Genomic DNA, 25,046 nt, shown 5'->3' with positions numbered 1-25,046 from the left:
ATTCCTGAGCGACGACGTGATGACGGTATGGGTGCTGGTTTGGGTGGGATTGGGATGGTTGGTGGTGGTGCTGCTTCCTAGAGAAGTTCATGGTTATGGAAGTGTTGATAGAGGCTCAATTTGATTAAAAGTGTACCTTGATCTAAAAGAGCGAGAAACAACATGCTTTAGCATTACAGCAAGAACGACCTTAAAACAGACGTACCGGCTCATCATCTACAATAAAATCTATCAAATAAAAAGAAAACAAATCAGCATCACTGATACACCTCATCCAAACCGCGATCCAGTGCTTAACGACCTACAATCATGACTGAAATACAACACAACCTCCTCATCATCTGACACATGTAAAGTATACGATGCTACTATTTTACATGCTATCAAGACACTGAGCAAAGCTGAAGCTCGTTCTTGTGCCTTGTGTGATGACTTTCGAGCTGTTAAAAGCGAGATGAGCTCGTCCCTTGTTGATGGAGCTAGCGGTGCGTTGACTAATGAATCAAACGACAGGCGTAATAGTGAATGTGGGGGTGATATTCGGTGTGTCGTTCCCTCCTGTTCTTGTTCTGCTGTGAGCATATCGCAAGTCACTGCGTCCCTGTTGGGTTTAAAGTCTGAATGTTGAACGGGAGAATATACGTGGAAAAGGCAATTCTTTTGAGTTTTAAAAAGTATTAATACGTGTAATCTATGAAGAGGTTTCCTTGTGTTCTCGCATGGCTTTGGCTCGTCGTATATCATTCAAACGCAGAGCGACTGCATTTCGGTGGGCTTCAAGTCCTTCGACTTCCGCCAAAGTCATCACTGTATCTCCTAAGGCATCGAGCCCTTCAGCTGTAATGTTTTGAGATGTAATGTGTTTGACAAATGTATGGGTATTGACACCTAAGGGACGACACAAAAAGTCAGAATCACTAGATCCAATTACAATCATGGATGATATATAAAGTACGTACCAGAGTACATCCTTGCAAATCCATAAGTTGGAAGAGTGTGGTTTGTACCAGAAGCATAGTCACCACAACTAGAAAAATGGGTTGAGTTAGTATATGCCAAAAAAATCGACCGACCTGCCGGTGCATGTATGTTGAGAACAAACCAACCTCTCAGCCGACCATGGACCAACAAACACCGATCCAGCATTCTTGATCTGAGGCAAATAACTCTCAGCATCAGCAATCTGCATAATCAAGTGCTCTGGAGCATAAGAGTTTGAGAATTCCAAAGCTTCCTCCACTGAGCCGACGCATACAGTGAAACTGTTTCGTATAGCTTCACGAGTGATTGCTGCTCTTGGTAGAACTGCTCCTTGGGCAGCCACTTCCTTTTCTATAGCTGATAGTTGGAAGGATCCCAGAGCAACGGCAACCAATACGACTTGTGAATCGGTGCCGTGCTCGGCTTGTGAGAGCAAGTCTGATGCGACGTAGGCTGGGTTGGCACTTGAATCAGCAATGACCAATACTTCCGATGGACCAGCAGGCATGTCAATGGACAACAGTGCTGATGTGTCATTCTACGTGTGGAATGAGAGAAGTAAGAATCTAGATCTATTTTGCTCTGATTGTAATTCAAATACCATACTAATGGCATACCTGAATAAGCATCTTTGCAGAAGTAACATACTGATTTCCTGGCCCGCAGATTTTATCAACCTTGGGAATTGATGCTGTACCATAAGCCATACCAGCAACAGCCTGCGCACCTCCAGCAGTAACAACCATCGAAGCGCCGACTTTATGTGCTACATATAATACTTCAGGTACAATGGAGCCATCCTTTCGTGGTGGTGTAGCAATGACAATCTCAGAGCAACCAGCTACCATGGCAGGAATGCCCAACATGAGTGTACTGGATGGCAAGACTGCAGTTCCACCAGGCACATACAGTCCGACTTTTTCTATAGGGCGGACGAATCGAGAACAGACTACCCCTGGCATGGTTTCTACAGACAGGGTGGAATCTGACAGCTGGGCTTTATGGAATTTATATATGTTGTCAAAGGCCTGATCGATAGCCGCTTTGACCTTATCAGGCAAAACCATCATGGCTGGATCGAATGGTGCTTTGATGACGGGCGATTCGAGTTTTACTCCATCGAATTTCAATGTCCAGTCCAAGATGGCGGCATCTCCACGAGCCTTGACATCATCTACTATAGGCTTGACGCGGCCCATGACTTCTTCAGTTCGCATAATAGGGCGTGCAAACATGGTTGCTCGTTTGGCAGGTGGTATATCGGCAAGGACAAAGCTCTTTAGTTTAAAGTCCTTTTCGGTCGATGGCTTTTCACCACTTGGTTTTACTTTTGATGGGCCATCAGCTGCTGGTTTGACAGCTTCGCCTGCCTTTGCTGAGGATTCTACTTTAGGTTGATCAGCCTTGGCAGGAGCAGCACCTGTAGTAGTAGTGCCTGTGATATTATTTAATCCATTCAGTTTGGCAGCAACTGCAGCTTCCCATTTAGGTTTGCCATTTCCTGGACGTCTAGTAACCTTTTTAGCTTTGGCATCTAATTCCCTTTCGACATCAGCCAAGCTAACACCAGCAGCAGTACACTTCACAAGAGCAAAGTATATCAAGTCTGCAGCTTCAGCAGCAACCTCTTCAGGCGTAACTGCATCACACAACTCTTCAGCCTCCTCCATAATCTTTGATCTTAATAGCTTGCTGTCATCAAACAACCGTTTGGTATATGATCCTTCCGGAGCAGATATTTTACGACTCCTCATCAATGCATCTAGAGCTGTAATACCATGATCGGGGCCAAAGCATGTTCTAGTATTCAAGTGACAAAATCCAGGTTCTGTTTGATGGACGACAAAGCGGACGGTATCCTTGTCACAATCTGCATCAATCTTGTACAAGAGTTGCGTAGCGCCACTAGTGAGACCTTTATGCCACAGACCTCGACTTCGTGATTGATACACGCCCTGTCCGGTCTTGACAGCTTCGGCTATTGACGTGACAGACGAGTACGCCATACCCAGAGCAATACCATGTTCGTCGACTACGACTGTTGGGAAGAGACCATCTGACCTATCGGTGACGAGACAAGAAGCAAAAGCTTCACCTAAATCTAGATGACTTTGAGGAGCAAAGTTTGAATATGCTGTATATGGCAAGACTATATCGGCTTCAGACTTGTCCATGCGGGTGATGAGTGCAGCGATAATCTCACTGGCTGGAGTTGGTGTGATAGCTACATGGCGTCTCCTTCTATCACTTCGAGCAGCTAATACAACATTGCGTAAATGGGTATGTGTTTTCGTTGATGCTGATGTTGAAGTATTCCTGTCATCGGGAGAGACGGTGGTGACTGCTTTCTCGTTCATAGAAGACGGGATATTATTAAGCGTAATGATGTAGGCGGACGTATGCTGATTCAAGTATTCAGATATTAACGGGATGACTTCTTGACCTACTTCACCCCCATCCAGCCAGATAGCAACACGGTCTGACGGGATTTGAGATGCACTGATCGTATCCTGTATCCAGGCCTTGATGGCTGCATCGTTTGCTCCTTTATACTGAAAGACAATTCGAGAAGCTCCTCCGTCCAAGAGCTGTGATGCTGTTGATGATGTATCGCAATTGGCTGGCAAGACAACCCAGAAGCGAGCTAGTGGTAGTAATGGCAGCAGTAATGGAATGACTGATGCGTCTTCGGGTATCAAGAGCAAATCCGATACAATTGCTACTTTTCGGATGACATTCTTGAGAAAACTGATGTCCGAGTCCTTGGCGATTGTGATGCTAGTAAGGAGCATGTTCCAGTACTATCGAGCTTGAATTCCTGCTGCAATCCTTCTCCTATATCTTGCTTGTTTGTTTGTCGCAGGTTCTTTTTTTTTTCAAAGTTTCATCGTCGCGGAAATAACACACGCTCGAAAACGCCCGCACAAAAGAATTACACTATGCGATTCTTTATATACTATAAAGACTATAAATCGCTACATTTACTTGAAGATCTTGCCTAAAGACGTGAAGAAACAATAGTCAGCAACAAACAATATGGACGCAAGATGAAAATAAGATCTAAATCAAACGTACCATCAGCAAACTTTTTGCCTTCAATGACTGGATCCCAAGCAATGTAAGCGTTATATTGCTCACGGATGGTGGTATCATTGGGGTCGACTTTGGTCCATTCATAAGACTCGTAGTCAGCTGCTTCAGAGACTTCTGGTGGTACTTCTTGACCACGAAGAACAAAGAATCCTCGAATTTCGTTCTTGTTGTCTTCTCCAAGAATGACCAATGAGCCAAATGCGCTAAATAGGTAAGGTTAGACAATTGAGAGACAAAACAAATGGAGATGACATGCAGATCACAACCGACACGACAAACGTATTGTACCACTACCAGCACAAAAAACTTACTATTTTCGGGCTTGCTCCAGTCTTTGGAAGAAACCACCAATCAAGTTGGCAGACATAAAGGTCATGGTCAATTCATTGTTGTACTTGTAGACAACCCTCCACAATGAGTAGCCTTGAGCATCAAAGTTCTCCCAGAACCAGTTGACTGCGGTTGGTCTATCAGTACGAGTGCATATGGTTGAGAAAATGATGTATGAAAAAGTCAAAAAAACAGTAGCAAACTATCCATGTATCTCAACACAGCTATGTACACTATCGTGTCCTCACCTAGTTTCATTGTTGGAGTACATTCTCTTCCAGTTGTCCATGACCATGGTTGATGGAGGTAGTAGGTCAAGAGGGTTCTTGCCCTTTGGAGCTTCATCCTTGTAAGCAGCCATATCATCTTCTTCTTCGTCATCATCCTTTTTCTTTTTTGGCTTCTCTTCTTTTGGTTTTGGTTCTTCCTTCTTCTTTTCTTCCTTTTTGGCAGGAGTAGCAGCTGCAGCAGCTTTTGGTGCCTCTAGTGAAGATTTAAAGGTTGTGTTACTTTTGCGAGGACACAAGGGAAAAAAGTATGACATTACAATGGAGAAGAATCACTCACTGTCAGCGGTGGCAACGTGTTCAGCCAAAGCAACTTCACCAAGGACTGACTTGAAGTGAGGTTGGTGGACACACGTCACAAACCAACGAGTAACACTCTTGTATTCGCTTCGGAATGAAGGGTCGAATACCTAAAATCCGAGGGGAAATGTTTCAAGGTTAGCCTAAAAAGAGACCTTTCCCTAGAGTAATGGTTCCGACACAAATCATCGAGAGGCACATAACATACCATACGGTAGAAGCTCAATAAGGCAGTGACCATGGTAATGTCAGCCAAAGTGATTGACTCACCGACCAAGTAAGTGTTTTTCTTGAGGTGGCCATTCAAAGCAGCCATGACACGTTTGGTATCATCGATGGCCTTTTTGGTGTTTCCTTCATGAGCGGGAATCCAGCCCAATATGGGGAAGATCCATGTCGCTTGAGCAGGAGCGAGCTCGTTGTCGGCAACACCAATGAATTGCTGGATACGGGCAGCTTCGTGCTTGTCCTTGCCAAGTAGAGTGGTGTTTACATTCGATGCAGCGACTAGGAGTGTAGGTCAATGTAATTGAATTAGCATTTTTATATGTTGAAAGTAGTGTTGATGAGACTAGTTCCAAACACATCCAAATGCAAGACATTGAGGTGGAGGGAGTCAGGTTTCAAAGGTTTCTCAGCACGAGTATTACTAAGACAGGGATAACTATAATTTCTTACATTCATCATTTCCCTCCACCTCATTTGGATGCATACTGATGGAAATAAGCGATGACTGACGAAGAATACATACCATAGTAGGCGATGGCATTGCTCTCGTACAGAGTGAAACCATCAGGAGTTTCGAAAGCAGGGACCTTGCCCAATGGGAATTTTGACAAGAAATCAGCACTCTGCAATGTGGTGTGGGATGGAATGATGCGTAAGTGTCATTGAAAATTCCGTTTCTTTTTTTTTCATTCATGTCGAAAATGTAATGATGGATGCCGTACCTTGTTCGTGACGCCCATCTCGACATTGGCTTGTTCTACTTCCAAACCATTGTATTTAGCAGCAATCAACACTTTAGCACTAGAGATGAGAGTTGTTGATGAGCTTGGATTTTTTCAATTTTTTTTTTCAGAGCATCAGAATAAAAACAACGATGCTTGCCATTGAAGATATTGGGCGCTGATACTTACACTCGTGGATTGTTTGGATATGACCAGATTTTGCCAATGGGTGCCATCTTGTCGTATTACAATAGTTTCTGTTTGTATGCGATGTTATTGTAGCGAATGGAAAAAAGGTGAATGGAACGTGTGCTTCTCGACGACGCAACCGCAACAAAATAGAGCTAGAAGGAGGATTTTAGGGAGATTTTAGCGTGATTTACGTTTCGGGAATCCATATACAATCTCCAGCGTAACGACATACAGTAGTATCTTCCTTGCCTCAGGGCGCCCAATAGACTCATCCAAAGAAATTTGTACGAAATGGGAGCTACGACGGTACGAACTGTTTGATGAAGCGACGCTAGATTATTTCTTTTGGACTCATTTCTCTTTGATTTCATTTCTAGCTACAAGAAAGGCTCTTTGAGAAAACTCCATGCTGCAATCATTCACACAGACAGATTGAGGAGGATGAACCAGAAGAGGAGGAATACGAATCAAAGCATTCGTTATTCAAGGATAAAGAGCATCTTGAATCCTTCAATGCTGATGGCTCCAAAAAGGATTTGTGGGACATGTTTGTATGTTTCATCAAATTTCAACGTCCGACATCACACAATGTTGTATTCGGTACCAACCAATCTAACGTCAGCTATTTTTGCTTCAATAGATCACACCAGCATCAATCACAACGATGGAGACAAAGTTTGGTGTCATGCCCAACGTTGGTGAGTTCGCAACTTCGCAATGTCTTGCCGAATTGTTTTATATGCATCGCCATTTCCGAATTTGCATTACCAAATCTCACAACACCACCACCATAGCCGAATTCTACTGCACAATAACCTCCATCTTCTTCTGTGCCCCATTGCTGATCTACAACGATATACCATACGAACTAGTCCCACCCCTCCAACGAGCATGTATAGCACTCGCATGCATCACAGCAGTAGCCTCATTTGCCTACCACATGACAATATGGAAGGTCCTCTCATCAGCAGACTCGGGACTAGCTGTAGCAACCATGTTCCTAAACGCCCACTCACTAAACTCATCACTGGCACCACCGTCATCGTGGCTACACAATGATTTGAGCTGGCAGGTTCCTCTTACTGCAATCATCTTGCTGTTTATATGGCATTGGGAACGGACTGCTATATTGGCCGTGAAAATGATACTTGTTATCTTCCCGTGGTCTGTTTATGGATATATTAGAGGGGGTACGTACAGTTAGGCCGCTCGATTATAGATCGAGCAGAGCATATTATTACAACAAAACATATCTAAAATTCATTTTGAATTGGTCCATCCTAGGAGCCTGGACTGGCATGATATTAGGAGTTGCCGGGTTGGCTTGCTTTGCTGTAGATCGTAAAGGCTGGTTTCCTGGACACACGTGGTGGCATATTGGAGGCGGGCTCTCGCTGTACTATGCAATTCATGCCGCCACTCAAAAGACATTGTTGACATACACGTAGAATGAACTTGAAGGGACTTCTTGTCATAGAATATGTGGTCCATTTAGAATTATTACTCATATCTTATATACGTAGTTTCCTTTACATAGACAAGAAAATCATAAACACGTATTGCGGGAATTGCTGCGTCTCGCATTATATTGATAGGATATCATAAACACATTCTGCCTAACTGCACTCCGGCATTTATCGTAGGAAACATATCTTCACCCGTCTTCCTTGATGTTTCTATGTTGACCTTGTGTTTTTCTGAAATCTTGATCTCTTGTTTCCCAGCTTGACAGAACCGTAATCTAACACCGCTCGCTTCAAGCATCTCTTCAGTAAATGAATCCAAGAGAGTATCCACCAGAAAACCTCACTCAACCGCATACAGACAACGAAGCTTTCGACACCTCCTCCGACACAGAATCCGCAACAGACGCAAACCACCAAACGAAACCCAAAAAGGACATAACACCACTCAACGCAGTCTTCCTATGTCCACTGGAATGCTCTGGAACTCAGGCCATCACCGATTTAGAGACTGCTACGCAACATTTACGAGAAGAGCATGCTTTGATTATTGACAATGTGGATCAGGTTGTGCATTTCTTTAATGCGTATGTCGTGGATGTTGCGAGACGGATTCAGGATAAGAGTGTGAAGCTGGTTGTGTCTGGTGGGAGGAATGGGGGTGGACAGTCGTTGAGGATTGTTGGATCAGCTGCAGATGCACGGGATGCTGAGCTGAGGTATGTTGGAGGAAGAACTTTGATTTTGTTATTGAAGTGTGCAGTCGCGTGTGCGGGCTTGACGTTGGCAAACTGCAGTCTTATTAACTTGGCGGACGTTTTTTGTCTCTTTGACAGAACACGTCTGAAAGCTTCCATCCTTGAAGAGGTACTCCGAGTCCAACAAGATGAACGTGAGCGCGACACGAAGCGAAAATGTCTCTTTTGTCGTGTCGTGCCTGATAATCGGTGAGCATTGTCGACAAAAGAGAAACCTAGAATAACTCGAAATCTTATTCCTAAACTCTCCGACTTTCTTAGCACATCACTCCTGGAACACATGTGGCACCAACACAATCTCAATATCGGAGTCGCAGACAATATCGTTTATTTTGACGAGTTCCTGAATATCTTGGAGGGGAAGCTTACATCGTGAGTATCACAATTCAACAATCGCGTCAGTGTAGAGCCGACACAAGCAATTACTCGAACTGGCTTGTCTTTTTGCTTTAGCCTTCAATGCCTATACTGTGAAAAAACCTTCAAAGGCCAGACAGTACTTCGTCTCCACATGAGGAAAAAGAAGCATTTCAAGCTACGACCTTGTTGTGAATATGATCGGTTTTATATTGTTAATTATACAGAGAGTAGATGGGGGCAGGAGAATGGTGGTGGTGCTGACGAAGACGACGAGTATTGGAATATCTCTACATGCCCTTTTTGTACCTTTTAGCATTAACGCATTCATTTTGTGTAGGAACTGGGACGACTGGAATGAACCAGAATCGCTACAAACCATGTGTTTATTCTGTGAACATGTCGAGGACACGCCGTTATTGCTTTGTCAACATTTGCTGGCGAGGCATGGATTTGATTTGTTGGAGCATCGTAAGAGTAAGTGGTGCGGCTTGTTCCTTGTAATTAAGAAATTTTTGTTGAAGAAATCGCCGATGAAAGAGCTTGCTGTTGGAAATCCCTGCGATTTCGTCTTTCAATTGTGCTTTTTTCGCCTCATCTCCTCCTTGTAATTAGAACTGGACGTATATCAGAACTTGTCATTAGTCAACTACCTCCGCAAACAATTCATCATACTGAAGTGCTTCTCGTGTCTTCAACCCTTCCAAAGTGTGGATGATCTCGAGAAGCATTTGGACGATGAGAAGCATACAGTACCACTTCCGCCACATTCATTATACAGCGACGCACAGAACTTTTTCCCAACTGTCGACGGCGACCCGCTACTAATGTTTTTGGGTGAAGGGGAGAATGAACATGCAGATGAAGATAACACGACTGATGATACACACGTACTGGCTGAACCTGTACATAAAGTCCCAGATTTACGAAATATGTCAATAGAAGAACGTCTAGATTGGATTTCTACTCGATGAATCTAATTTTTTTAATAGAAAGAATTCTTGGCCAATTTGTTTAATAATCTTTCTTGATACGTTTGATCTTGTAATTACAGCACCACATCTTCCGCGTTTTGAAATTACTCTATAAACCCCCACTACTCTTGCCCACGGCTTCTGTAGACATCACTATGCCTGGTGGTTGAAATGCGAGTATTAGCTGCAGCAACTGGAATCATTTGTGCAAAAACAAGGACGGAGTATGGTGTTGTTTCGACGGTAATTACCTCTTTCCTTACACCAGCTAACACCAGCCTTGTAAAAGTTAGGGAAACAGCTGGTCTTCAACTAGATATGAATAACGTAGTCAGATCCAAGAGGTATACGTGATTGACACTGCAAAGAAGGAAAACATGGCAGAAGAGGACTTACCAACTCATACACCTTTTCCTGAACCGGTCGAAGGACGTCTGGGTCTATATTGATGTTTGTTAGAGTCACATGTATGAAGCAGAAAAAGAGACATCCAGACCCGTTAATAACTCTCAGCAATGAATCTACACCACCACCCACTCCCACACTTACGATAATTCTTCCTATCTATGGCCTCCCGTATAACCTGCTTCCTCATCCTCCCCGTGATGTTCAGCTCCTTGTCCGCACCAGCATTGATATACAACTTGATTATTCTCTCCATTTCCATTCGGAGCGGTTCCTTGGCGGGCTCTTCTGATGCAGCCACGGTACTACCACCAGCTTCGGCCAGAGTCGGATTCGAGGACAGGGTTATGGATGATTTGACGGACGATTGGGATTTTGATCTCCACCGGTTGCCGAAACCGACTGGGAGAGGGACGGGGTACATTGTGGCGGCCATGTGTCGATCTGTAGAGGTAGGTTTGGTGGTGAGTTTTTGGGGGAAAAGGGTGGGTTGTCACGTTCCTTACACTTTTGCAAGTCCATCCAGAATTCCAGCTAGTAGAGTGATATCAAAGGTTGTTTAGAGTTTATGTATGTAAACAGGCACCATTGCCGAATGATGAATAAAACATTAGCAAACAACCCCCGCCTTCCGGTATGTGATTCAACAACAAATCGAAAACACCCCAACATCCTCGGAAGACATACATTTTCCTCGCAATGTTCGCGTTTAAGCCATTCTCCGAATTCCGATAACGTGAATGGCTTGGGAGTCAGGTCTTCCAAAACGCTAGCTAAATTCACGTTTGAAGTGACGAGGACCGACTCGTGTATACTTGGTGATTTAGCAGCCATAGCTGCGCTCAACATTGGCATTTTTCGTAAATGGATTTTTCTGGTTTCCTCCTTCGAAACACACGAAAAACTGTGAATTTTTTGAGTTTGCGAATAATGGCCTTTTTCGAAACAGTTTTGTGATTGGGGTGAAACCTTCCAACCCTTGTTCAAAAACCCCTGGGAACAAGTTTGCTTGGAACCAGAGGTTGTGTTGTATGATGTGGGTTCAGAGTTTTTCATGTTGGGAGAGAGAGCGAGAGCAAATCATATCTGTACAATGTGTAAAAAGATTCGGCCAAAGTTATGTCAAAAATAGGTATCCTCGATCGGTTCGATAAAAAATGCGACGTATCCAAGAATGGTGGAGTAGACCAATAAACCGCCGATAAAAGATAGTATCATGGCTGCCTGGTTTATCTATGTCGGATGCGGTGTTTGAGAGGGTATGCGGAACTAGTGTGATTGGATGTAGTACCTTTTCAGCGTGAGCTAGGACGATTGGCAGAGCGGAGCCCGATATAATAAAGAATGAAGTTACGAAATATCCAGCTTCCAAGACCCCCCTGCAATAAGCGACAGTTAATAACAGATGGTAGTTGGTGTTGAGCAGGGCGTACCTCGAGTCACCAGATAACCCATCAGAGCCGGCAATTCTCTTTGCGACGATATTAGGGATTGGTGCAAGTAAGAAGCACAATATGACAGTTAACGGTAAAAAGTTTGCGTAGAGTGCGCAAGACAGAATAACTAATAATATTCCTGTGGCAAGTATGAAGGCCAGTGATATGATCCTGCGAGAAGAGATTTATCAGTAAGCAAATATGCGGCTTGTACATGTTGATGGAGGGTTAGGTAGTTTAGGTTGTCAAATTATCACCACTTGATGCATGCTGGTCATCAATGTTGAGAACTTACGCTATGATGTGGATTATGAGTGTCAGCAGAAAGGAATACGGTCAAGCGATTGGTACATACAATTATGTTGACTTACTCTTCATTCCGGGCATATTGGCGCACTGTGACTGCAAAATCAAACGAGATGATCTAACGCAACTTGCAGATTTCAGTCATATAAAGTCAAAAGTACGCATTTGGTACGCGTCATTGGATTACTAGCTGTATAAAATCGCGTGGACAATCAATGAATATCACTCGTAATGCCTGTGCTTTTAATCTTGAGACTCCTTCGTTCCTTTTTGAACATTGGCCAACTAGGAAAGGAGCAGTTCTAGAACGAGTCTTGTAGCACCAGATTAGATTAGACTCATTGTATTTATCAAGTAGCTACTAGCAAAGTCGTCGAAATGGCTGCAGCTCCCAAATTCTTCCAAACGAACAAGAAGGGTATGTGAGAGATGATTGTATTGTGGCGAAGGAATGTCTTGTTGGGAGTGATTGAAATATTTATGGGACTGCGATGAGGTTGTATTGTTTGTCGTATCTGGTCATGTCAATGCGCCATCAAAATCACACATTTCATCGTATTGACCAGACCAATCCAAACATACCATGTCTTCAACCAATTTCATTGCCAATTCTCAACCCACGTGCATTTTACATGCAAATCTTTATTCCTTACTAACTATCGACACTCTGACATCCCACCCAACACGTCACTCTAGGCGAGAACTTTGAACTAAAGGCAGACCTCAACTCGGAATACAAGGAAAAGCGTAAAGAAACTGTCAAAAAAGTCATTGCAAACATGACCGTCGGAAAGGACGTATCCTCTCTCTTTGCTGACGTTGTGAAAAACATGCAGACTGAAGATTTGGAATTGAAGAAACTCGTATATCTCTACCTAATCAACTATGCGAAATCCCAGCCTGAACTCGTCATCCTCGCCGTAAACACGTTTGTAAAGGACTCGGATGATCCAAATCCATTGATTCGGGCTTTGGCGATTAGGACTATGGGGTGTCTACGTGCTGAAAAGATTATTGCGTATCTCATGGGGCCGTTGCAGAAAGCTCTTAGAGTAAGCATGAATGAATTGTTTCGGATTGGATTATGAAGAGATTGCATTTATTGAGACATCATGCTGGATGCCGATCATATGCCACATCATTGCAACATGACTCAAGAGCGTGCTTTTTTTTCTCTATCATAGGATGATGATCCATACGTTCGAAAGACAGCTGCCATCTGTGTTGCAAAATTATTCGATATTTCACCAAACACCGCCATCGACAACGGCCTGATTACGAACTTGCAAGAAATGCTATCAGATAGAAATCCAATGGTAGGATATAATTGATAGTCTTGGAAAGATTTTGTATTGTTCTGAAGTCAGTCTTTTTTCGCATATAGGTCATTGCAAATGCTGTCGCTGCTCTGGCCGAAATCAGTGAATCCTCTGTTAGAAAGGACATTTTCACAATCACCTCTTCCATATTGACGAAATTGTTGGCTGCTCTCAATGAATGCACAGAGTATGTGTCGATATCTTCCTCTTCTTTTTTGCTCTTACTATATAGAGAGCATTGAAAAAGATGGCGACGTGAATACGACTTGCATCAGTCTGTTTACTCACTTCGAGCTCGGCCTCTATTTTAGATGGGGTCAAATCTGCATTCTTACCTCACTTGCGAGTTACAAACCAAGTGATGGAAAAGAAGCTGCAGAAATTGTCGAGCGTGTACTGGCTAGATTACAACACGCTAATGCTAGTGTAGTCTTATGTGCTGTCAAGGTTGGTATAATTGGCAATTAAAACTTTGGCTTATTTTTTTCGCTGACTGCTTTGAGACCCTTTTTTAGGTCTTGGTTGTATACATGAGTGACATTTCAGACGATTTACAGAAGCAAGTGGTCAAAAAGATGGCTCCTCCATTAGGTCAGCAATAAACGACATTATTCGACAGTCACCTTTGGATGTCAAAGTTTGTTCACACATTTACTCCGCTAACACTCGATTTTTTCTAGTCACTCTCCTCTCTGCTGAACCTGAACTCCAATACGTGGCACTACGAAACATCAACCTCATTCTCCAAAAACGACCAGACGTCCTCTCACAGGAAATGAGAGTCTTCTTCACAAAATACAATGATCCACCATACGTCAAACTCGAAAAACTAGAGGTTATCATCAAACTGGCCACTGATGTCAACATTGATCAAGTCTTGTCAGAATTGAGAGAATATGCTAACGAAGTCGATGTCGATTTTGTGCGTAAATCTGTGCGTGCTATTGGAAGATGTGCCATCAAGATTGATTCTGCTTCAGAACGATGTGTGAATGTCTTGTTGGAATTGATCAAGACAAAGGTTAATTATGTCGTTCAGGAGGCTATTATTGTCATGAAGGTAAAATGCCAAAAAAGCCTCGATACGTGTCGGAGCAGGGGCTGCTTTGCAACATTAGCAATTTAACGTCTTCATGCATCCCTCCCCATTCTGAATACATCCCGTATTCTTAGGATGTTTTCCGAAAGTATCCACACAAGTATGAAGGTATCATACCGTCTCTCTGTGAGAACTTGGATTCTCTCGATGAACCAGAAGCCAAAGCATCGTTGATCTGGATTATTGGAGAATATGCTGAAAGGATTGAGAATGCTGACGAGTTGTTGGAAGGATTTTTGGAAAATTTCAAGGAAGAGAATGCTACAGTAAGCACTTCGTTTTCAAACTTCATACAGCAACAAAAAAAAGCTCCGACGGAGTCCAAATCCAAGCTCTTGTGAGCATCGTGGACTCAATTATTTTTTGGACTGGACTCAATTCGCATTTTGACTTGTTGAAAATTCTAGGTGCAACTACAATTATTGACAGCCGCTGTCAAACTCTTTTTGAGAAAGCCAGCTATGGCTCAAGACATGGTACACAAGGTTTTGCAAACTGCGACACAGTCTGTCGATAATCCAGATATCCGGGATCGTGCATTTGTGTATTGGCGTTTGTTGTCTACTAGTCCTCAAGCAGCCAAGGTGAATATCTTTGAGTGCAAATCAATTCTTTACGATATTTATTCTGATTTTTTTGTCGGCGATTTGTTCCATCCTAACCAAAACAAATTGAAATTTAGGCTGTCGTTATATCAGAAAAACCACCTATAGAAGCAGATACCACTGTCAGTGAAACTTTGTTGGACGACCTCATCATCAATATCGCGACACTGGCCTCTGTATACCACAAGCCCTCATCCCAATTTGGTGGTACTTCAATTCAGATTCAGACCGTTCGTGAGGAGTAAGTGTCGATGGAAAATTAAGACAGGTGTTGGGGGTTGCGTTTGACGCATCTTTTGATTTCAACTGCTTTTTTGCTTGTGTGGTCCACTCACATAATCTCTATCATCTATATAGTGATGTAGAAGAAGGAGGAGACGATCTAGTCTCACCAGATGAGCTAGGCGCTATCAGTGGAGTCGCAACATCATCCAAGAAGACCACCATTGGAGATTTATTAGACTTGGACTTTGGCAGTGAACAACCTGCATCTCCAGTAGTCAACAATAATATTTCACCACAAGGAATGATGGGAATGATGTCATCACCACCCAGCCACAACATGTCGGCTCCACCACCACAGCAACAACAACAATCTAAAGGTGGTTTAGATGATTTATTGGGTCTAGATTCAGGACCATCCATGATGCCATCAATGGGTGGAATGCAGAGTCTTGGTGGTGGTATGCAAGGTCTGTCTATCAATCCAACTAGCAATAAACTATCGCCTGCTTCTGGTGGTGGTATGGCCATGTTTGGATCAAGTCCACCGTTTGGAGGAGCCAATTTGATGGGATCGTCGGTAGCATCACCAGCTGCTGCTGTTACGCAGCCATTCGTGCCACCCAAAGTACCACTATTGACTGCTGCTACAGCTCAGGGGTTGGATTTAAGTGGTGCTTTTGTCAGACGGTGAGTTGTGAAATAACATTTGGATGTCTGCTTTTTTTTGTTTAGTGATGCATCGCTGATACTAAATTTTCGTGAAGTAATGGTGTACCATATATGGATTTGAGCTTTGCAAACCGTTCTCCAACTCCATTATTTGATTTCGCTATTCAATTCAATGTCAACTCGTGAGTATACTTTGCTCTTCTGTTTAAGAGCTATTGCGAAAAAAAGATCAATCTCTTACATAGTCCTTTAATAGGTTTGCATTGACGAACGCTGCTCCGCTGGTAGTACCAACCATATCACCCAATGGTGTCGCAGAAGTCAGTCTGGCATTGAGTGCAACTGGCAATGTGCAAAAAATGGAACCCGTGAATTTGCTTCAGGTCGCCATCAAGGATAATCTAGGAGTGTTTTACTTTAACGCCATGGTTCCCTTGTATGCGCTATTTGGAGAGGATGGTGCATCTGTTGATACGAATGCGTTCAGTAGTCAGTGGGCTGATGTGACTGTGCCATCAAGCAGTTTCGCACTTGGTGGATTTGCGATATCTGATGTTGCCAACAAGTTGAGACGAGGGAATATTTTCGTAGTTGGGCCTCCTAGTCCTTCAGTGAGCGACCGTCTACACTCACTGTTTCTGTTCTTGCTGTTTTTTTCTGCTTGTGCTGACATGTGCTTGGATTTTCGCGACACCATGTTTTGACCAATCACTTTTCTTTTGTCTAGATCTTCAGAGCAGTTGCCAAATTATCTAACGGTGCACTAGTAGTGGCCGAGATGACGATGCAACCAACAGCCTTATCTGTAACTGCGAAATCACGTGCTCCTGAATTGTTGCCCCTCTTCCAGCAGACGTTGGACGTGATTTTGCGCTGATCTTTGAGGTATCATTAGCTTGTATATACACTAGTAGTTTTAGAAACGCAACAATTGATGGATTTTATGCTGATTTTGGTACATTTATGCGTATGGTTTTTTGGGTGGAGACTTGGGATCTATCACATGTTTTCTTTTCTGCACCCCACTCACACACAACACTGGAACGACCAAGAAAGAGCGTGAATCGTACATATCCATACTACTAGTAAGTGCTCGTGTGCCGGAACTGTTTGTCGTTGTTATGCTTGCCTCTCAAACGAACTCGCTACAACACACCAGTCAGTTGACTTATTCTGCATTGCCGTTTTCTTAGATAACAAATACCAAGTCCGATACCTAAATAAGCAATAATGTCTTCGGCTGCCGTTATAATGGGAACGTCTATCATGGTCGGCGTAGCAGCGCTGCAAAACCAGAGCCGCAGAAACAGCGTCTCCAACTCATCTGACAACACGTCCCCCTCAACTACTCCCGCTTCTGGTAGTCCTCCTGGCACTCCCTACGTGAGACGACCGTCATTTAGCACCACATCTGACACCTATCATTTGGTATGCCTTATTCATGCATTTAGATCACCGAAACTGTTTTGTGCTCAAATGCTGACATATGCCATTTTATTCAGGACAAGAAATGGTCACACTCCATGTCCAAGAAGTAGATACAAGCTATCCTGTCTATAAATTAGTCGAATCAAAATCCAGTTTTGTGCCTTTTTGCAACAAGCTCTTCCCTTGCTCTAAAACCCAACAAAACACCAAAAAATAAATCATGTAGTTTTACCTTTTTTTTGTATAGTGCTAGTTTCCAAACAATCATTAAAATGAATCGATATTTGTATATGTTGTTTGAGCACGGTTAGCCAGCTGGTATCGTGACGTGTCTGCATCCGCCAAACTTCCATTTTCGAAACAACGTGTGAGAAAGTAAAGGGGAGTAAGAGACAATTTTACCTTCCAAAGATGTCATTTGGAGACTTCGATGGTCGATCCGCAGCTGCGAGTTCAGCAAATCCAAGGCAATTTACGTTTAATTTGAATGAACGAGGAGGAGGAAACAATCCGTCTGCAACTGGACTTCGTGACTTTGGTACATATAATACACAGTCGCCTCTCGATATCGGCATGTAAATTACATATTAACACACTCTCTCCCTTACTCCTTATAGGTAAAATTCCACTTCTATTCAACAAACATCAACACTTTTGAAACCGCAAATGCTTTGAACGTTTTCCTTTCAACAAAGCTGACGAAGAAAACTATGCATTTACATAGAGCCAGATCCACGAAACATTGATCGAACATCCCATGTCGTATTTCAGATATCAAACAATGTGGCATCTATTCAAAAGTTGGCTGGTTTGCTTGGTGGAAGTAGGGATACGCCTGATTTGCGTCAGAAATTGTAAGTTGGTGGACTTTTTACGATCAGAGCTGTTGATTCTATTGCCGCTGTACTTTGTTTATGTTTTGTTCATTCCACAAACATTCATTGACGATGTTTATGATTTAGACATGGATTGGTGGAGGATACTCGAGATATGGTGAAGCAGACAAGCCAAGATCTGAAAGTCATGGTTGGAAGTGAAGATGCCAATTCGTTTGAGGGAGTACGTAACTATGTGTTGTAGTCACATTTACAATGAGCTATTTTTGTTCATGTCTCTTGTTAAGCCTCAAACACTCATATACTGACTCTACTCTTTGCTATCCAGAGGAATCGCAAAATGGCACAACAGAAACTCCAACGCGACTTTGAACAAGTGTTGGGACGCTTCCAATCTGTATCCAAATTCGTGGCTGAAAAGTCGAGAGAGTTTGTTGCGAGGGCTAAGGCTGCTCATGATCGAGGCATGATGTATGTGTGGTTTTGTAATCTTGAACGTGTGTTGCTTCCCTTTTTCTGTGGTTTTTTTTCGCAGCATCATGTAATCTCACCACACCAACCCTTTATTAGTGATCCATTCAAGGAAGACGAAGATTTGACGGAAGATGCGCCGTTACTGGGAACCAGCCAAACACAGAAACTCAAACAAATTCGAGCACTAGATAACGAAGTCGAGTATAGTGAGGCCTTGATTGCAGAACGAGAAGTTGAGGTGCAAGAGATTGAAAGATCGATTGCTGAAGTGAATGAAATATTTCGGGATTTGGGGACACTTGTTCATGAGCAGGGTTATATGCTTGGTGAGTTTGGTTGTCGGATGGATGAGGGAAAAAAATCGCCTCTATTAATAAATCTAACCTTTCTTATCTCTCACTCTTAGACAATATTGAATCGAATGTATCAGCAACCGCCATCAACATGGAGAATGCCACTGGAGAACTGAGGACGGCATCCAAGTATCAGAAGAATGCTCGAGCTAGGATGTGTTGTTTGATGCTTATTGTTGCTATTGTGATTGCTGTGGTGGTGGTGGTGCTGGTGTCTTGATGCTGTGGGGACTGGTGGGAAGGGACTAGCTATAATTCCTTGTTGTGTTTGTGTGTATAGAACCATGTGAGATTGTTTCTGCTACAAGATTGAACATATTATATTTGATGAGATGAAAATACTAGAAGGTTGCCAATTTATATGTACAAGAGTGTTGTTGTTAGGGGTTGTGGGTATCATTTCTTGAGTTTGTTGAAGGCTTGCCGTAATTCATCTGCATAGGCTCTCAGGAACTGTTTAGAGATAAGAGCGAAGGTTAGAAAATCGAAGTCAACGGGCTAAGTGGCTGATAGCCTTCAAGATACATACCATTTCAGCACGATGCCCATGTTTTCCCAACTGATCGACCGACTTTTCAGTGATGTGGTCGGTGAGCTCCAATCGTTTCTTTGCCAATTCAGATACCTTGTCATGAGTGCTAGCAGCAAAACGCTGAAAGTACGGGTTGTTTGCCAGCTAGTGTAGTAATGTAAAAAGTTGTAAATGTTGGGTGAGAAAGGTTGTTCAATTTGTGGATGTCTGAGGGCTGAAAGAGAGATCAAACGCATTTGAATGGGAGATACGATTGATATCGAGCCTTTACAATATGACAAATGGGAAGAAACAGTGTGTTCCAGAGCTCAGAAATCAGGAAAGATAGTATGACAATGGAAGTGAGGGTGAGATATATGGGCTTACCGTTTCTATGATGTGCTTTTGTACGGCCTGGTTGACGATTCGGTTTATCATTATTGGGCGTCTCCACTGAGCTGAAAAAGTGTGTATGAAGATGTGAAGATGGGACGTGTCAGACTTGAAACATGAAGAATTGAGCAGATCAATAAGCCGATACGTTCCATTACTTATTGAAAGGAATGGCTTGTAGTTTTGGACAGCGATTGCTTGGACCTCTGGGTGGACGAAATTCACATTATTGGCAATCACGTAACAGTATCATTAGAGACTTGACTAAAATGCTGTCTTGTATTTTAGTACGCGTAGCTATACGTTAATTATACTTGGATTTCTCCTCTTGGATCATGTCTGTTTGTTGCTCATGAAGCTCATCGAACCTCGTCGAACATCTTGACAGTTTTCTTTCGTCAAACCACTTCGTCTCCTCCTCGCTTCATTCAAACTCTTGACGCTTACTCCAAGCAACTAGAGAGAGAAAAACATCGTATAACAGGTAAATATCACTTCCATTGTCTAATTCCTGCAGCTTCTTGCTTTTTTCACAAAGCTTTGCTTATTCAAATGCACCAACAAAAAAAAGTTGAAAAATCGAGAGCTAACATTTCCTACCCAATTATATCTAATAGGAAACTCCACACTAGCATATAAAAAACAGATATAAAATCATGTCGGAAAGTGAATCTTTTGCCTTCCAGGCTGAGATTTCTCAGGTAAATTGCAAGACTCAGACCCTCAAAACATTTTGATGTTTTTGGGGAATGGTGCAGGCTGTACGCTTCAAAACAACAGATCTGTCATTGATTATAATTCCATATTATATTGGAATCATAAATCTTGGAAGCGAGTGGCTCGATGCTTGAAAGAAAGGGATGGAACATGTGGCAAAGAAGTTCTGCGAGCTGCAGTCCTGCTGTGACTACTGAACCAGCTCAATGCAGACGAATATTGCAAATATGCTGTTAATAGTGTCCTTTATCAGTTCGTGCTCCTGCAACCACTATACTCACCAGATTCATTATCTAGCTCATGTCGTTGATCATCAACACATTCTACAGGTGAGTTACGCTTCCATCCATCCAACATCACAACCCATCATTCATTCATGTAATATAACTAATCAATTCAAAATCCAAATAGTAACAAGGAAATCTTCTTACGTGAATTGATCTCCAACGCCAGTGATGCTCTGGACAAGATCCGTTACAAGTCTCTCACTGATCCAAGTGAATTGGACTCTGAACGAGAATTATATATTCGAATCACACCTGACAAGGAAAACAAGATTCTCAACATTCGTGATACTGGTGAGTTACATGAAGGACTTTATCGGTCTGTTTTTTGCTCGTGTCTCGGTCGAGTACTAGTTTGTCGAACACGAGCAATAATTCGTTCTCAACCACATAATCACTTACAAATACCCATTCCTCCTACTAGGTATCGGTATGACCAAGGCCGACTTGGTAAACAACTTGGGTACCATTGCCAAATCCGGAACAAAGGCCTTCATGGAAGCCCTATCTTCCGGTGCCGATATTTCCATGATTGGTCAATTCGGTGTCGGTTTCTACTCGGCCTACCTCGTTGCTGACAAGGTCCAAGTTATCACCAAGCACAATGACGACGAACAATACATTTGGGAATCTGCTGCCGGTGGTACCTTCACCATCACCCGTGACACCATCAACGAACCTATTGGTCGTGGATCTGTCATGCGTCTCTACATGAAGGATGACCAGCTTGAATACTTGGAAGAGAAGAAGATCAAGGAAATTGTTAAGCGTCACTCTGAATTCATTGGGTACCCAATTCAGTTGGAGGTTACCAAGGAGGTAAATGCAGCAGTTTTGTACAAGGGCTTTGTTGCGCGCCTTAGATTTTGTGACCCAAATATTATTGTTGCCCATCTTCAGTCATGTCCTTATTCAGAGACTAATCTGTATTTACCATCTTTAGGTTGAAAAGGAAGTCGAAGAAACTGAAGAAGAAAAAGCTGAAGATGAAGAATCCAAGCCAAAGATTGAAGAAGTCGATGAAGATGCCGACAAGAAAAAGACCAAGAAGGTCAAGGAAATGAAGAAGGAAACTGAAGAGCTCAACAAGGCAAGTTTCGTTGCGTTTATCCTCCTTCTATGACTCTTTGCCACTGCCCTGGTTCGCACTACATGAACTCATACGTTGCATCATCTAAATCTCATATGATCTACACATTAGACCAAACCAATCTGGACTCGTAATCCAGATGACATCACCGCCGACGAATATGGTGCATTCTACAAGGCTTTGACCAACGATTGGGAAGAGCATCTGGCAGTCAAGCACTTCTCTGTCGAAGGTCAACTCGAATTCAGAGCCATTTTGTATGTCCCTAAACGTGCTCCATTCGATCTCTTCGAACAAAAGAAGAAACGAAACAACATTAAACTATATGTCCGTCGTGTATTCATTATGGATGACTGTGATGAGTTGATTCCTGAATGGCTCAACTTTGTCAAGGTATGGTCTGGCTCTACCTGCAGTTTTTTTTGTCGTGATCGATATTCATGGCAGCCTTTATTCACGCATTGCATTTTCTATCTCAACAGGGTTTGGTCGACTCTGAAGACTTGCCATTGAACATTTCTCGTGAAATGCTTCAACAAAACAAGATTCTCAAAGTCATTAGAAAGAATCTTGTGAAGAAATGTATTGAAATGTTTACCGAAATCGCTGAAGACAAGGAGAACTTTGCCAAGTTCTACGAGTCCTTTGCCAAGAACTTGAAGCTCGGTGTCCACGAAGACGCCACCAACCGTAACAAGTTGGCTGATTTATTACGTTACCACTCAACCAAATCTGGTGATGAAGCTACTTCCTTGAAGGACTACATTACTCGTATGAGCGAGAAGCAACAATTCATCTAGTAAGTTGGGATGTCTGTTGACGTTGTTGTTTGTATTGTTTGGTTGTGGGGATACATCACAAAATATTGACATTGACCTCTGTTTAGCTACATTACTGGTGAATCCAAGGCTGCTGTTGAGAACTCTCCATTCCTCGAAGTCTTGAAAAAGAAGGGCTACGAAGTTTTGTACATGGTCGACCCCATTGATGGTGAGTTTTGTATCGTGTAGCGCAATGACTTGAGTCTATGACTATGTTGCGATGGAAGGAAGGGCTTGGTTCTCTTGCGTTTGTCTTACTGACAGTTTGCCTCATACAATCCGTTAGAATACGCCATCCAACAATTGAAAGAATACGACGGCAAGAAGTTGATGAGTGCTACCAAGGAAGGATTGGAAATGGAAGAAGATGAAGAGGAAAAGAAAACATTCGAAGAACTCAAGGTAAAAAATCAATATGTTTGATCACGCTCAGGAAACCGTCAAAGCGCTATCTCACACCATACCCATATTACTCCAAAAGTCTACATACGAGCCTCTATGCAAACAAATCAAGGAATTGTTGGGTGATCGAGTAGAAAAGGTAGTCATCTCCAACAGAATTGCCAACTCACCATGTGTCTTGGTAACTGGTCAATATGGATGGTCTGCCAACATGGAGCGTATCATGAAAGCCCAAGCCCTCCGCGATTCATCCATGTCCAACTACATGGCCTCGAAAAAGACTCTTGAAATCAACCCTACCAATGCCATCATCAAGTCGTTGCGAACAAAGGTTGAACACGACAAGAATGACAAGACAGTCAAGGATTTGACCTACTTGTTGTTTGAAACTGCTCTCTTGTCATCTGGATTTACTCTTGATGATCCATCTGGCTTCTCGTCTCGTATCCACCGAATGATCAAGTTGGGTCTCAGTATTGAAGATGATGGTGAAGAAGAGGCTGCCATGGAAACTGATGACTTGCCACCTCTTGAAGAGGCTACTGCTGAATCAAAGATGGAAGAAGGTTCGTAGCTGAGAGAAGATGATTGTGACGGAATGTCATTGATGTGTACTAATATTTTTTTTGTTCCAATTAGTCGATTAAACGAGATCCTCAATATATTGGCATCGCAACCATAGAACTGTAAAAAAATAAAAAAGTTTACTGCACAAGTTAATAATATGGTTCTTAGTGTTTTGTTGCTTACACCTGTCGCGAATTTCAACATATGGAAGAGGGTTTAAACAGTCCTGCTGGCAGTCCTGGGTTCCTGAAAGGCTTCGATTGTTCCAAGCTTGCCAGCACCGTGAAGGACCTCAGTATGGCCTTACTACGCTCGAACATGCGGAAAGAAATATTGTCCCGATCAATCGTCATAGAATATTCACCAGCTTGGATGCATTTAGTGGTTCACAATTGGCCGTCCAAGTTTCGATCCGTTGGCCCTTATATCCAGGGACCCTTGATATCACGAAGCTTTTCAAAATCAAAGTCAGTAGCAAGCTGGTTCTTCTCAGCACAACCGTCTTTTCAACGAAAACTGTTCACCTCATTAGCTACTATCGTACATCAAATATGACATTTGATTGAATACAATGGGACTCATGTTATCAAATGGTCTTGTCACCGTGGTTTGTTTCTCTGTATTTCTGATTGCGGCAACTTGAAAGTCTAAATAAGTTTGTTTCAGTTTGACGGCGGGCTCCAATAACAAGTTAGAACCCGATTTAAGAGGACTCATATTGCCATTGAATGTAAAACTTCGTGATTCTTTTGCCAGCTGCTAACGCAAGTCAAGATTTTGAATGGTGGGTATCTACATCAGACCTAGATAGATGGATTTTGTTGGGTTTTGTATTCGCGTCCCACTCTGTTAACGACGCGTCTTACGAATATCAGCCACGTGCCAAATGAGGTGAGAATATGGAAGATACCGTTCTTTTCGAAGATCTTAGTCCTCCTCCATTCGCGACACAAGTTGTTGAGCTGGCTGCTTTACACGTGCAAGTCACGAAGCTGCTGGTCCAAGGAAACAATCAAACAAGGTTTTGGCACAGTATCTTTTGTGCTCTTGCTCTGGACTTCCATTCTGCCATGCCATTATGTTCTCGATCACCCTCGAAAATCGAGCCTCCCACACCGTCACAACTGCTCATGGAGCGTTCTCTTACTCCGGACAATGTCATTCTGCCCGCAGACATATCAAAACCAAAGTACTACGATGCCTGTCAGGACTGTCTGAGAGCCGAGCATGGAGACAATGAATTCCTAGGAACCACGTCACTAACTAATAGGCCCGGAAGTGGATTATTCTTGGGGTTTAGGTTTCTTGTTAGTCATATTGTATCAGAAATATAGGAGTGATAGCCGCCTCCGCTATGGAAGTACTCGCAGGACCAAATTTCTGGTCTGTATTCCTCACACCTGTTGAGATGCGGTCAGTCG

At 42.8% G+C, this 25,046-nt stretch overlaps 9 protein-coding genes across 9 annotated transcripts; 5 read left to right on the top strand and 4 right to left on the bottom strand.

The window, feature by feature from the left end:
- Nucleotides 1-691: 691 nt before the first annotated feature.
- Nucleotides 692-3,773, bottom strand: SmJEL517_g05993 (uncharacterized protein; the record flags this gene model as incomplete). The annotated part of the gene is made up of 4 exons (XM_031171919.1): nt 692-888; nt 960-1,027; nt 1,107-1,519; nt 1,599-3,773. The coding sequence occupies 4 exons, from the start codon at nt 3,771-3,773 to the stop codon at nt 692-694; spliced, it is 2,853 nt and encodes a 950-aa protein (XP_031022106.1).
- A 189-nt stretch (nt 3,774-3,962) lies between these two features.
- Nucleotides 3,963-6,177, bottom strand: SmJEL517_g05992 (uncharacterized protein; the record flags this gene model as incomplete). The annotated part of the gene is made up of 9 exons (XM_031171918.1): nt 3,963-3,979; nt 4,057-4,277; nt 4,386-4,541; nt 4,653-4,887; nt 4,972-5,101; nt 5,200-5,498; nt 5,743-5,842; nt 5,942-6,020; nt 6,131-6,177. 9 exons carry the CDS (start codon nt 6,175-6,177, stop codon nt 3,963-3,965), a joined length of 1,284 nt encoding a protein of 427 aa, XP_031022105.1.
- Nucleotides 6,178-6,424: 247 nt separating this feature from the next.
- On the top strand, nt 6,425-7,581 carry SmJEL517_g05991 (uncharacterized protein; the record flags this gene model as incomplete). Its single annotated transcript, XM_031171917.1, has 5 exons — nt 6,425-6,439; nt 6,511-6,684; nt 6,774-6,831; nt 6,928-7,323; nt 7,418-7,581. The coding sequence occupies 5 exons, from the start codon at nt 6,425-6,427 to the stop codon at nt 7,579-7,581; spliced, it is 807 nt and encodes a 268-aa protein (XP_031022108.1).
- A 327-nt stretch (nt 7,582-7,908) lies between these two features.
- SmJEL517_g05990 (uncharacterized protein) lies at nt 7,909-9,685 on the top strand (the record flags this gene model as incomplete). Its single annotated transcript, XM_031171916.1, has 6 exons — nt 7,909-8,315; nt 8,433-8,543; nt 8,616-8,726; nt 8,808-8,987; nt 9,052-9,188; nt 9,327-9,685. The coding sequence occupies 6 exons, from the start codon at nt 7,909-7,911 to the stop codon at nt 9,683-9,685; spliced, it is 1,305 nt and encodes a 434-aa protein (XP_031022107.1).
- Nucleotides 9,686-11,212: 1,527 nt separating this feature from the next.
- Nucleotides 11,213-11,913, bottom strand: SmJEL517_g05989 (uncharacterized protein; the record flags this gene model as incomplete). Its single annotated transcript, XM_031171915.1, has 4 exons — nt 11,213-11,323; nt 11,382-11,469; nt 11,524-11,665; nt 11,898-11,913. The coding sequence occupies 4 exons, from the start codon at nt 11,911-11,913 to the stop codon at nt 11,213-11,215; spliced, it is 357 nt and encodes a 118-aa protein (XP_031022094.1).
- Nucleotides 11,914-12,210: 297 nt separating this feature from the next.
- SmJEL517_g05988 (uncharacterized protein) lies at nt 12,211-16,626 on the top strand (the record flags this gene model as incomplete). Its single annotated transcript, XM_031171914.1, has 14 exons — nt 12,211-12,250; nt 12,529-12,884; nt 13,017-13,148; nt 13,217-13,338; nt 13,463-13,598; nt 13,667-13,742; nt 13,832-14,211; nt 14,325-14,516; nt 14,658-14,834; nt 14,933-15,096; nt 15,213-15,767; nt 15,845-15,931; nt 16,006-16,360; nt 16,477-16,626. 14 exons carry the CDS (start codon nt 12,211-12,213, stop codon nt 16,624-16,626), a joined length of 2,922 nt encoding a protein of 973 aa, XP_031022095.1.
- A 962-nt stretch (nt 16,627-17,588) lies between these two features.
- Nucleotides 17,589-19,060, top strand: SmJEL517_g05987 (uncharacterized protein; the record flags this gene model as incomplete). Its single annotated transcript, XM_031171913.1, has 6 exons — nt 17,589-17,715; nt 17,902-18,031; nt 18,140-18,236; nt 18,342-18,484; nt 18,584-18,813; nt 18,894-19,060. The coding sequence occupies 6 exons, from the start codon at nt 17,589-17,591 to the stop codon at nt 19,058-19,060; spliced, it is 894 nt and encodes a 297-aa protein (XP_031022092.1).
- Nucleotides 19,061-19,236: 176 nt separating this feature from the next.
- On the bottom strand, nt 19,237-19,789 carry SmJEL517_g05986 (uncharacterized protein; the record flags this gene model as incomplete). The annotated part of the gene is made up of 3 exons (XM_031171912.1): nt 19,237-19,293; nt 19,370-19,516; nt 19,739-19,789. 3 exons carry the CDS (start codon nt 19,787-19,789, stop codon nt 19,237-19,239), a joined length of 255 nt encoding a protein of 84 aa, XP_031022093.1.
- A 972-nt stretch (nt 19,790-20,761) lies between these two features.
- Nucleotides 20,762-23,632, top strand: SmJEL517_g05985 (uncharacterized protein; the record flags this gene model as incomplete). The annotated part of the gene is made up of 9 exons (XM_031171911.1): nt 20,762-20,790; nt 20,873-21,039; nt 21,170-21,564; nt 21,689-21,844; nt 21,947-22,228; nt 22,318-22,634; nt 22,722-22,825; nt 22,943-23,058; nt 23,138-23,632. 9 exons carry the CDS (start codon nt 20,762-20,764, stop codon nt 23,630-23,632), a joined length of 2,061 nt encoding a protein of 686 aa, XP_031022091.1.
- Nucleotides 23,633-25,046: the final 1,414 nt, after the last annotated feature.

This window comes from Synchytrium microbalum, assembly GCF_006535985.1.
Source record: "Synchytrium microbalum strain JEL517 chromosome Unknown SmJEL517_scf0070, whole genome shotgun sequence".
Classification (NCBI taxonomy): Eukaryota; Fungi; Chytridiomycota; class Chytridiomycetes; order Synchytriales; family Synchytriaceae; genus Synchytrium; species Synchytrium microbalum.
The sequence above is the reverse complement of the archived record's forward strand: the minus strand, read 5'-3'. Positions and strand labels throughout refer to the sequence as shown.